The sequence below is a fragment of the Pan troglodytes genome, chromosome X (assembly GCF_028858775.2).
Source record: "Pan troglodytes isolate AG18354 chromosome X, NHGRI_mPanTro3-v2.0_pri, whole genome shotgun sequence".
Taxonomy (NCBI): domain Eukaryota; kingdom Metazoa; phylum Chordata; class Mammalia; order Primates; family Hominidae; genus Pan; species Pan troglodytes.
The window spans coordinates 106922855-106936108 of NC_072421.2; the positions used below are offsets into that span (position 1 = coordinate 106922855).

The following is a 13254-nucleotide window of genomic DNA, read 5'->3' on the forward strand; positions in this document are numbered from 1 at the left end:
GAAGTACACACTGAAGTATTTAGAGGTAAAAGGGCATAGGGTCTACAACTTACTCTCAAATGGCTCAGAAAAATAATGTGCATAAATATATAAATAGATAATAAAAAGCAACTAGGCAAAATGTAAACAATTGCTGAATCTTTGAATTATTATTGAAGCTTTTTGTAGGTTTGAAATTATGTCAAAATTAAAAACTACCCCAAAAAAGATGTCATGGACACACTCTACCTTGGGTCAATACTTCTAGTGTATCAGCTGTCTCAGGTTTGGCCTGTTTTGGCACCATAATTTGGATTACGAAACCAGTGTAGAATTGTCTATTTTAGTTCTGACCTTGATCCCCCTTCTGGACTCATGTCTCATTATCTTGCCTTCATCTCCAAGCATTACAATCACATGTAAGAAAAATACCAAATTGGCTGGGCGCGGTGACTCACGCCTGTAATCCCAGCACTTTGGGAGGCTGAGGCGGGCAGATCACCTGAGATCAGGAGTTCGAGACCAGCCTGACCAACATGGTGAAACCCTGTCTCTACTAAAAATACAAAATATTAGCCAGGCATGGTGGTGGGCACCTGTAATCCCATCCACTCAGGAGTCTGAGGCAGGAGAATCGCCTTGAACCCAGGAGGCGGAGGTTGCAGTGAGCTGAGATCGCACCATTGTACTCCAGCCTGGGCAACAAGAGCGAAATTCCAGCTCAAAAAAAAAAAAAAAAGAAAGAAAGAAAGAAAAATACCAAATCATAACATCTCTTCCTAACCTATAGGGCATGTCCTATCTTCCACAGGCCACATGTCTTCCATTTCCTTTGTTTTCTCACTTGTTCAGTGCTCTGGAAGTAGCAGTTGCCTCATTCAGATTTGTTGGAATGATTTGAAATTGCTCACTTCATAAATGTAGAGCAATCTATGATTGCCTTTTAAAATCGCACTTTCAAGAACCTGAAGGGACCCAAGATAGGATTCGCAAGTCTTGTATGGACTCAGTCTAAGGAGGAGCCAAGATTTTAAAATGGCTTAGGAAGGATCATCAGTATCCCTGCCTTATCTACAGGCTGCTTTCTTAAGCAAGCCATCCAAGGACTCCTTGAACATAATTAGTGGGATTAGGGAAATAACCACTTTTCAAATAGAAATTACCAGGTGACTGGAAAATGAAGATTTGGAATGATGATGGGATATTTACTTGATAATAATCATAATAGCTACCACTTGATAAAGAAGCTATGTGCCAGGAAATGCGCAAGATGCTTTACGTGTATTGTCTCTTAAAATCCTCATCCAACCTAAAGGGTAGACATTAATATAACCCTTTTGTAAATAAGGAAACTAAGACTTAGGGAGTTTAGATGACTTGCCCAAGTTATTACAGCTCTTACATGGTAGAGCCGAGATTTGAGTGCTTCATGTCTCTTTGACTCCAGAGCACATACCTTTGCCATTGCATGATATGATCATACCAACCCATTAGCAACCCTGCAGTTTCCCTGCACTGATTTGTTAAGGGGTCTTCCTAAACAGCTCTGATGTTAGTTACTTTGGAGAACAGATTTATTTTAGTGGGAATTTACATAAACGAAGGTTTCTCATACCATTTCGAACACATCACTTGCTCTTGATGTGATGGACTTAAGGTCTCCAAAATCTCCAGGGGAGAACTTTTTCAGCCACACCCAATCACCCTAGAAAGAAAAGGAGGAGAACGAATAGTGATGAAACTTAGTTGCCAGCAGTTTTAGAAAAATGTCCCTTCCACATAAAGGGTTTATACCTATACCAGCAATCCAAATAGACATTTTCCTTCTCTCCCACCCTCCACCTCACAGACATTCTGCATTCTGAGCTGAAATGAGGTCATGCACAGAAGTTAAACTTAAAAATTACAGTTACCCAAGACAGGGAAACAATTGCAAGTATGTAGACTCCAGAAACGGAATGATACCACTCTTTGCAAAGCCTTTCTTAACTAACTGCAGGAAGTGCTAGGTCATTTCACTTTTTCATAGCTAAGTGATGTAGCACCAGGTTCCCTGCGATTAATGGTGATAGTTAGTGGTTGCAATTCCCACTGCCTTGAGGCGTCTGTGGAGGGAAATGTAGGGTGGGAGATGTAGTGCAGCAAATGTTTCCTGCATTTACCTTGATCCATTTTTCTCTCGTGGGACAGGCCATTCGTGTGTGTGTATGGAGGGGGGGCTGTCTTATGCTTTAGTCACAATCCAATTGGCTTAAATCTAGATTAAATATTTTTTATTTGAATGCTCAATGTACTACCATAGTAATGTGAGTAATCTAGAGTCTTCCAAAAGTCTATTTCTGACTTATTAAGTAAAAAACTGCTATTTTAAGGCTTCTGTCAAGTTAAAAACAACAACTATTTTATTGTTTTCACTTCAACACCAGCGCCTGATAGATAACCTTTTTCTACGTGCATAGCCTCAAGGATTCATCAGTCATAAAGCCCTATTTAGTTTCCGTCCAACCCAAATTGTTTTAAAAAAATATATCAATATAGATTCTTTTTTCTCCATAATAGTAATAATGCCTTACATTTGCACAATGCTCTCTACTTTTCAAAGTGCTTTCACATCCATTACCTATAGCCTGGAGATTCCATTTCGGGCTGCACCAACTTGTCATCAAGTAGAGATAATAAAGCAGAGGGCACTGTGCAGTCAAATTCCAAAAATAAGAGTGTAACCGGGCCGGGCGCGGTGGCTCACGCCTGTAATCCTAGCACTTTGGGAGGCTGAGGCGGGCGGATCGCGAGGTCAGGAGATGGAGACCATCCTGGCTAACATGGTGAAACCTCGTCTCTACTAAAAATACAAAAAATCAGCCGGGCGTGGTGGCGGGCGCCTGTAGTCTCAGCTACTCAGGAGGCTGAGGCCGGAGAATGGCGTGAACCTGGGAGGCGGAGCTTGCAGTGAGCGGAGATGGCGCCACTGCACTCCAGCCTGAGCGACAGAGCTAGACTGTCTGGAAAAAAAAAAAAAAAAAAAAAAAAAGAGTGTAACCACTCTCTTATTAAGGAATATATCCGGCTATGGCACCGCATCTGGAAACCTGCCAGAGGCAAAGGCTAATGGAAGCTGCAGGCTTCCGAGTTACCTGCCAGCACTTTGTATTAGCATTTACTAGCCAAGGAGCTCAAAGTCCTTTAACTAAGAAATGGCCCTCAGAGACCTTCAGCAGCTGGGAAAAAAAAAAAAAAAAAAAAAAACTGCACTGGCCAGGCTCAGTGCCCAGAGAGTTCAGAAGGGTAGTACCGGATCAGTGCCTGCCTGCAGCAGAATGGTCAAAGCATTTGATCCAGTAAATCTCCAAGTGTGGTCCCTGGACCAGCTGCATCAGCATCACCTGGAAACCGGTTAGAAAGGCCAATTCTCAAGCCCCACCCAACACTTAACGAAATCAGAAATCGTAGTAGGGGTGAGGTCCAGCAAACTGTGTTTTAACAAGCCCTCCACGTGACGCTAATACAGGTGAAAATTTGTGACCCACCATCCCAGCCTTTGCCTTTTCCTCGTATTTATGGAACTCTCCTCACTCATACTCTCTTCATTTACCTCTTACTACGTTTCCTTCATCAAAATCTGCTATCAGTCAGGGATCGAAAAGTCATTCACAGAAGTCAGGAGGGCCTGACACAAGCTTGAAGTTTTACCCTTCAGAGAACTTTGCCCTTTAGCGGGATCAAAGGCTACATATTAAGCTGAAAGAATAAAACTCTAACCGAAAATTTATGGAATCAGCCTATGTGTGGGAAAGACTGGTGAACAAAAAACCCTTCCCGGCACCTTTGCAGCTATGTTACTGAGCCCATGGTCACTGCTAGCCACTATGGCATCTTTGTGCTAGTTAGAAAGGGTATTTTCTCTCAAATTTAAAAAATCTTAACTTTGTGAGTATATCATCATACAGCCTGTGGCAGCCCTGTGATGTTAGGCAGCACACCCTGGCTGTATACATACAAGTACCATACTCTCATTTATGGATACATCCCCCAGACACCAGGGAGCACATTCCACTAGCAGCATGGATGCTCTGCACATCACCAAATTCTATCTGCCCAGTGAGGCCTCCTTGTCACCTTTGGAGTCAGGCTTTAGGAGAGGGGGTGAGAAGTCGAAATTGGTCCTCTGAGAATATTAGGCAGGAGAGAAAAGCAACCTCAAGAAACTTCTGGAACATAGTCAAGATAGTACATACCCAGCTACACATGAGTTTACCAGTGATGGTGTATGTGCATAGCTGGGAGTGCCAGTATAGATGTAGATGTGAGAAGGCTCTTCTACCACCTCATTCCAGAACTAGGCTGGGAAGCCAGAATCTCTGTGCCCACTTTGGTACCACTCACGCATAAATTGGCATATGTTACAATGTGAATATTACCCTCTTAGATGTAGTTCCCTTTTGCAGTACACAACCTGAACATCAGTACTCGCAGTCCTGACTCTGCCTCAAACCTGGTACCTGATACCTTCTTCCTAGAGCCAGCCCTATTGCAAACATGGGCTAGCCTTCTGTCTGGTTTATTAAGTGCCACGAGCAGCTAAGCAGAGCTTTTTCATGCCAAATCAACAACTGTGAGAGCTGGAAAGGGTCATAGGTATCCATAACACAATCCCTTCATATTTTGATAAAGAAACTGAAAACTTAAGAGATTAAGTGACTGTCCCAAGGTCGGAAAACTAGGTAGTAACAGAGCCGCAAATTGACCCAAGGTCTTCCATCTCCTACTTTGTTGCTCTTTCCTCTCGTTGGGCTTTCTTTGGTTTGGGAGATTTGTGTGTGTTTGTTTTAAGATTTAAATAATTATCACAAACTTTGTAAGCAAATTTTTATTGAGTCTGTGTGCGTTCTACTTCATGAATAATGAGGAAAAGGGAAGAAATGGGCAAGTTTTATCTTCACCACACATGCACTATTTGTTTTGTTTTTTTCTTTAAAGAGAGAATGATAAAATACTTCACTCATCACTCACTTTTTAATTAAGAGCAAGAAACATCAAACTCTATTCACTAAACTTTTTAGAAGTAATTTAAAGTCCATCAGTTTTGAACTAAAGCCACGGTGTATTAATAAGGGGAAAGAGCACTAGATCCTAGACCTGGCCCTGCTTCAAACTCAAGGGTGGCCTTAGAACAGCCACTCAATCTGCCTGAGCCTCAGTTTCCTCACTGATAAAGCTAGACTTACTAGATGATTCTTTAGGACTTACTAGGTGATTTCTGGACTTACTAGATGATTTTTTAGCTCTGACGATCTGCGATTCTGTGATAAGAAAGAAAAGATGGTTGACGGAAGGGAGGGGGCAGGGAGAGAGCTACAAGGGATATAGAATGTGAGAAGACAGAAAAAATGATCTGAGAAAGAGAGATGAATGGAGAGAGAGAAAGATGAGACAGAGGAAAACACAGGGAGAAGCAAAGAGGAAAAAGTAGTCAGAAAAAAGAAGAGGGAAGATGAATTCAGTGGGTTCTCTCTGAATGTGTCAGGGTTACACTGCTGCCCACCACACCCCATCTCACCCAGACTGTAACTATTAGAGCAGATCCTGACATGTCCCCACTGCATCTGCCATTCACAGCTCTTTCTGCCTGGCAGTCAGCTCATCTGGCTTTCCTTTCACATTTCAAAGGCTATCTGTGAAATAAGGGCTGATTTTCACACAGAATTCCAAAGGTTATGCATCTGTGTGTACAATAAAAGTGTGAATTTGTGTGAGTGTAGTACAACGTGATGGCATGTCCTAAACCTGTCTTTTGCTATATCTGCTACTCCGGGCACCTTATCTGGAAATTCCAGGTCTTCCAATGACAATTCTTATGAAAATTTAATTTATTTTCTCCCATTTTGTAGGTTGCCTGTTCACTCTGATGGTAGTTTCTTTTGCTGTGCAGAAGCTCTTTAGTTTAATTAGATCCCATTTGTCAATTTTGGCTTTTGTTGCCATTGCTTTTGGTGTTTTAGACATGAAGTCCTTGCCCATGCCTATGTCCTGAATGGTAATGCCTAGGTTTTCTTCTAGGGTTTTTATGGTTTTAGGTCTGACATTTAAGTCTTTAATCCATCTTAAATTAATTTTTGTATAAGGTGTAAGGAAGGGATCCAGTTTCAGCTTTCTACATATGGCTAGACAGTTTTCCCAGCACCATTTATTAAATAGGGAATCCTTTCCCCATTGCTTGTTTTTCTCAGGTTTGTCAAAGATCAGATAGCTGTAGATATGTGGCGTTATTTCTGAGGGCTCTGTTCTGTTCCATTGATCTATATCTCTGTTTTGGTACCAGTACCATGCTGTTTTGGTTACTGTAGCCTTGTAGGATAGTTTGAAGTCAGGTAGCGTGATGCCTCCAGCTTTGTTCTTTTGGCTTAGGATTGACTTGGCAATGCGGGCTCTTTTTTGGTTCCATATGAGCTTTAAAGTAGTTTTTTCCAATTCTGTGAAGAAAGTCATCGGTAGCCTGATGGGGATGGCATTGAATCTATAAACTACCTTGGGCAGTATGGCCATTTTCACGATATTGATTCTTCCTATCCATGAGCATGGAATGTTCTTCCATTTGTTTGTATCCTCTTTTATTTCCTTGAGCAGTGGTTTGTAGTTCTCCTTGAAGAGGTCCTTCACATCCCTTGTAAGTTGGATTTCTAGGTATTTTATTCTCTTTGAAGCAATTGTGAATGGGAGTTCACTCATGATTTGGCTCTCTGTTTGTCTGTTATTGGTGTATAAGAATGCTTGTGATTTTTGCACATTGATTTTGTATCCTGAGACTTTGCTGAAGTTGCTTATCAGCTTAAGGAGATTTTGGTCTGAGACAATGGGGTTTTCTAGATATACAATCATGTCATCTGCAAACAGGGACAATTTGACTTCCTCTTTTACCAATCGAATACCCTTTATTTCCTTCTCCTGCCTGATTGCCCTGGCCAGAACTTCCAACACTATGTTGAATAGGAGTGGTGAGAGAGGGCATCCCTGTCTTGTGCCAGTTTTCAAAGCCAATGCTTCCAGTTTTTGCCCATTCAGTATGATATTGGCTGTGGGTTTGTCATAGATAGCTCTTAATATTTTGAGATACGTCCCATCAATACCTAATTTATGGAGAGTTTTTAGCATGAAGGGTTGTTGAATTTTGTCAAAGGCCTTTTCTGCATCTATTGAGATAATCATGTGGTTTTTGTCTTTGGTTCTGTTTATATGCTGGATTACATTTATTGATTTGCGTATATTGAACCAGCCTTGCATCCCAGGGATGAAACCCACTTGATCATGGTGGATAAGCTTTTTGATGTGCTGCTGGATTCGGTTTGCCAGCATCTGACAAAGGGCTAATATCCAGAATCTACAATGAACTCAAACAAATTTACAAGAAAAAAAACAAACAACCCCATCAAAAAGTGGGCAAAGGATATGAACAGACACTTCTCAAAGGAAGACATTTATGCAGCCAAAAGACACATGAAAAAATGCTCATCATCACTAGCCATCAGAGAAATGCAAATCAAAGCCACAATGAGATATCATCTCACACCAGTTAGAATGGCAATCATTAAAAAGTCAGGAAACAACAGGTGCTGGAGAGGATGTGGAGAAATAGGAACACTTTTACACTGTTGGTGGGACTGTAAACTAGTTCAACCATTGTAGAAGTCAGTGTGGTGATTCCTCAGGGATCTAGAACTAGAAATACCATTTCATCCAGCCATCCCATTACTGGGTATATACCCAAAGGACTATAAATCATGCTGCTATAAAGACACATGTACACGTATGTTTATTGCGGCACTATTCACAATAGCAAAGACTTGGAACCAACCCAAATGTCCAACAATGATAGATTGGATTAAGAAAATGTGGCACATACACACCATGGAATACTATGCAGCCATAAAAAAGGATGAGTTAATGTCCTTTGTAGGGACATGGATGAAATTGGAAATCATCGTTCTCAGTAAACTATCGCAAGGACAAAAAACCAAACACCGCATGTTCTCACTCATAGATGGCAATTTAACAATGAGAACACATGGACACAGGAAGGGGAACATCACACTCTGGGGACTGTTGTGGGGTGGGGGGAGAGGGGAGGGATAGCATTAGGAGATATACCTAATGCTAAATGACGAGTTAATGGGTGCAGCACACCAGCATGGCACATGTATACATATGTAACTAACCTGCACATTGTGCACATGTACCCTAAAACTTAAAGTATAATAATAATAAAAAAAGAAAAAAGAAGAAAAAAAAGAAAATAAACAATAATGAAATAACAGCAAAAAAAAAAAGAAAATTTGATTTATTTTAAACAGAAACTAGACAATGGGTCTTCTTTAAAACATTCCTAATAGAGTACTGTTTCAGAAGACACACTACTTCTTTGTTTCATCTGTTAATTAGATTGGCTTATGTTCCCTCTTTGAGTCCTCTTTAACCTCTTTAGTCAGTCCTCTTTAGTCAGGCCAGTTTTCTAGCCTCAGCTGCCTTCCTTCACACCCTGCCATCAGCCTAATATTGACTTCACCGTGTAGGTATTATTCTCATAACACCCTCCTTTTGTAAAAACAAAGTCCCCATTTGGCCTACACGATTTGGCCTACACCATTTAGAAATACTCATGATCTGACTGACCAATAGTCATTCTGGGAACTAACTTAGCTCTCTGCCTCCTTCCAAAATGTGAAAAGATCTGACAGACTCTTAAAGGCCAGTTACATACAGATGTTTATTTTTTCCCCTTCTCAATTCTACACTATAACCTTCCAGCCCCACCAAGTAAAACATACCACAATTTAACACATAAATTATTCCACAGAATCAGAGAATGATAGCATATTCAGCCAGAAAAGGCCTTAGAGGTCTGTTAGACCAGCAATTCTCAACCCAGGCTGCACATATCAGAGAACTTTAAAAAAATACCAATACCTGGCCCCACCTCATGCCAACTGAATCAGAATTGCTGAGGGTGGGGCCTGGGAGCAGGTATTTCTTAAATTTCCCCAAGGAGATTCCAGTAAGCAACCAAGATTGAGAACTTAGTTCAACCCTTCATTTTACAGATAAAAACCAAGGTTATGGAGATTTACTTCAGAATCCCAGAGGTGTCAATACATTTCTAAAGCCATCAGCTCATTCCATTTGACATTCAAAAGCCATCTGATTACCCTATCTTAGGTCTTTGAGAGAGTAGAGCTGACAATTCCCCAATACCTCAAGTTTACATTTGAAGCAGTTCTCCTCTTTGATTGAATTAAGTCCAAGGCAAGATCCAGAGGTTTCCTGCCACTAATTTGAGTCAAAGCCCTCACATAGACTGAACAAACATACACCATGCCAATGTTGGTGTTGAAGGCCTATAGTCCATTTGTGCTGCTATAACAGAATTCCTATGACTGGGTAATTTATAAAGAGAGGAATATATTTCTCACAGTTCTGGAGGCTGGGATGTCCAAGATCAAGGTACCAGCAGGTATGGTGGTCTGGTGAGGTCTGTTGTCTGCTTTCAAGATGATGCCTTGTTGCTGCATCCTCTCCCAAGAGGAGGAACACTATGTCTTCACATGGCAGAATACAGAATAGCAAGCTAGCTGAAGGCTGCATTAAGCCTCTTTTATAAGAGCCTTAATATCATTCACAAAGGAGAAGCCTTTGTGGCCTAATTACCTCTTAATGTCCTCACATCTTAATATCATCACATCAATCTGTGAAATCAAACAAATCATGTGCTTCCGAAATACAATGGTGGGATATGCACAAGATAAACATTTCTATTCCAAAAATGAGAAGTAGGCAAGAAGAAAGAGGTAACAGGTCCAAAGTAAGTCCAAAATCCAACAAAACAAACAACATTAAGTCTTAAGTCTTGAGAGTAATCTTTGACTCCATGTTCCAATTCCCAGACACACTGGGGTGGGTATTGGGCCCCCAAGGCCCCAGTGGATTCCACCTTCATGGCTTAGCTGGGTGCAACCCATGCCACAGCTCTCACAGGTTGGAGCCAGTATGACTGCAGCTCTCCCAGACTGGCATTGCATTCTGGTGGCTTTACAGGTCTGGGGTGTCAAGGGTGGCCATGTCCCAAAGCCCCACTAAGCATTGTACTAGTGGAGGATCTTTGTGGTGGCCCTGACTCCACAGTTCTGCTGAGTATTGCCCTAGTGAGGACTCTTTGCGGTGGCGCAGACCCCAAAATTCCACTGGGTATTGTTCTAATGGGGACTCTCTGCAGTGGCCCTGCCCCTGTGGCAAGTCTGTGCCTGGGTCCTGAAGCTGTACAAGACATCCTTTGAAATCTAGATGGATGTATCCATGCCTCCATACCTCTTGCACTCTGAGAGCCTGCAAAGTTGGCACCACGTGGATACTACCGAGATTTATGGCTTGCATCTTCCAGAGCAGTAGGCCAAGCCACACCTTGGACCAGCTGAGTCACAACTGGAAAGGCCAAAGAGCCCTGCACTGAAATATGGGAAGCAGAGACTTGAGTCAGCCCCAGGCAGCAAGCCCTGGGATCTCACAGGTGCCCTGGACCGCATCAGTGTCCTGGGCCTCTACTTTGAAACCAGTTTGACCCTCAAGGCCCCGGCACTCTGGGCCTGTAATGGACATGACAGCTTTGAAGATCCCTAAAATGTCTTTGGGGTCATTCTCCCATTCTCCCGTCATCTTGATGAATAGCATCTGGCTTCCTTCTATCCATACCAATCTCCTTATCAAACTTTTTTTTTGTCACACTCTTGGTTTTCTCTCCTAAGCATACTTTTTCATTCTTCACATGGCAAGGCTGAGAATTTTACAACTCTGTATGTTCCGATTCCCTTGTTTTTTTTTTAAATACATTCTGTCTTTAAGTCATTTCTCACTTTTTGCTTCTTACTATAAGCAGTTAAGCTATTCAGCACCCTGAATGCTTTGCTGCCTAGAGATTTCTTCCACCAAAAATCCTCATTCATTGCTCACGAATTCTACATTCCACAGGGTCCGAGAACATGGACATAATTCAGCCAAGTTCTTTGCCAATTTATAAAAAGAATGGCTTCTTTTCCAACTTCGTTCCTCATTTCCATCTAAGACTTCCTCAAAATGGTCTTTAACGTACATATTTTTACCAATGTGGTCATTCTGTTCACGACCACTTAAGTAATCTCTAAGAAGAATCAGGCTTTCCATACAGTTCATCTCTTCTTCCAAATCCTCACCAGAATTTCCCTTAGCACTCCACTCACAGCAATCAAGACTTTTTCCAGCATTCCCTTCAAAAGTGTTCCAGCCTCTCCCCATTACCCAGTTCCAAAGCCACTTCCACAGTTTTAGGTATTTTTTTGTAACAACCCACTGCTCTGGTACCAATTTCTGTCTTAGTCTGTTAGTATTGGGTAATTTATAAAGATCAGAAAATTATTTTTTACAGTTCTGAAGGATGGGATGTCCAAGATCAAGGTGCCAACAGGTTTGGTTGTCTAGTGAGGGCTGCTCTCTGCTACCAAGATGGTGCCTTGTTGCTGCACCCTCCAGAAGGGAGGAATGCTGTGTCCTCCCAGAGCAGAAGGTAGAAGGGCAAATTAGCCAAACACTGCATGAATCCTCTTCTATAAGGGTTTTAATTCCATTGATGAGAGAGGAGCCTTCATGGCCTAATTACCTTCTAAAGGCCCCATCTCTTTATACCATCACATTGGCCATTAAGTTTCAACACCTGAATTTTGAGAGGGACACATTCAAACCATAGTAAGATCCCTGTCAATTATTTATCTAATGGAGAAGAGTATTCACTTGAAAAATCCAATGTGGTTGACAATCTAAAAACTCATTCTGTCCTGTTTTGGACTTTCTTTGTAGTTACTGTTGAAGTTGAGAGTGTTTGCTGCTCTTGGGAGTATCTTCAAACAAAACAAGGAAACCACACTGAGAAGGCCTCACTTAGAAGGAACAGAAAGGCAGTCTAGTTTCCCTTTTACCCCCTGCTTAACTCATTCCTGCTGAGAAGAAACAGTTCATCTCTCTGATGCAAGATTTGTTCTGGTTGCCAAATTCTAGTATCTTAGATCAGGTGGTACAGGGTGGCCTCTTAAAGCTTGAAAGACAGAAACCTCAGTGGAATAAAAAGGATTTCTATTTTCAGCAGCAGAAAGTAACCTGTTACTCCAAGAGGCAGAACAGGTGAAGAAAAATAAATAACTGAATAAATTTTAAAGTCTCAGTATCAGAGGATAGCAAGTACAGGAAGAACAACTAGAATTTGAAGAGAAGGGTACCCCAAACTCTGCCATGCACACGCATGTCTCTAGACATCTCATTACAAACAATAGACTCAGGGAGTCATTTCTTCTATTGTTATCTATATATCTTCTGGAGTGACAGACACATTTAAATGTTTGGGTCTCAAGAACTTTTTTCTACATGCATAGTAAATACATGGAGTTGAAAGATCAGTGAAGTTATAAATAAGTAGATTTGTTGCTGAGGAAAATAATTGCCAAGAATGTCAACCAAACGAGTCCATAAGCAAACACAGACACCAAACTGGAAAGACTTGCCAAAAGCCCCAGTATTTTTACCCAAAGACTAATTACTAAATCATTGCCTCATTTTAAAATCCAAGAAAGCAGTAGATTAGACAGCTGTTGAATATCTTACCTCATAAATTGCTATGTTGGAGTTTTCATAGGTAGCTGGAGTTAGACTCCCTGAAGAAAAGGAGAGTCTTGGGGACCTCCCACTTTGGACCTCTGAGGTAATCTGGAAGCTTACACTGGCACGACTTCCTCTCTGTGAAAGGATTAGGAAAGAAAAGTTATGACCAAAATACTCATGATTTGGCACAGAGCTTATCTGAATTTTCTTTTTTATTCCTAAGAAAATAACCATATGAGTTGAACCCTCTAAACATGAGATTGATTCATTTTCCCTATCCTTCTGAACTTTTTTTTTTCAGTTCAGTGTTGGTACCTTGTTTAACCACCATGTAGCACCAAAAAATTATAAAAGTGCTTCCACCTCCTAGAGAGGATTAAAATACAGATGGGGGCAAGAAAGAATGCCAGTCATAATTTAATCTGGGACCCTCACTTTATAGACAAAAAAGTAAGACCAAAAAAAAAAGATGAAATAAGTTTCCTAATATCATATAGCTAGTTAATTATTTAGTTACAAGATTATTGTTTGTAAAAATCTGACATTTAAAAAAAATCTATAGCAGACCTAGGACAGCATCCCACCTTGCTGACTCTCAGGAGTGGCTCT

At 41.2% G+C, this 13254-nt stretch overlaps 1 protein-coding gene across 1 annotated transcript in view; it reads right to left on the reverse strand.

The window, feature by feature from the left end:
- Positions 1–13254, reverse strand: part of GUCY2F (guanylate cyclase 2F, retinal) — a 109896-nt gene that overhangs the window by 56490 nt on the left and 40152 nt on the right. The window contains exons 7-8 of the mRNA XM_016944344.2: positions 12649–12780; positions 1595–1684 (exon numbers count right to left, since the gene is read on the reverse strand). Coding sequence (XP_016799833.1) covers positions 1595–1684; positions 12649–12780 — 222 coding nt within the window. The remainder of the gene's footprint in view (positions 1–1594; positions 1685–12648; positions 12781–13254) is intronic.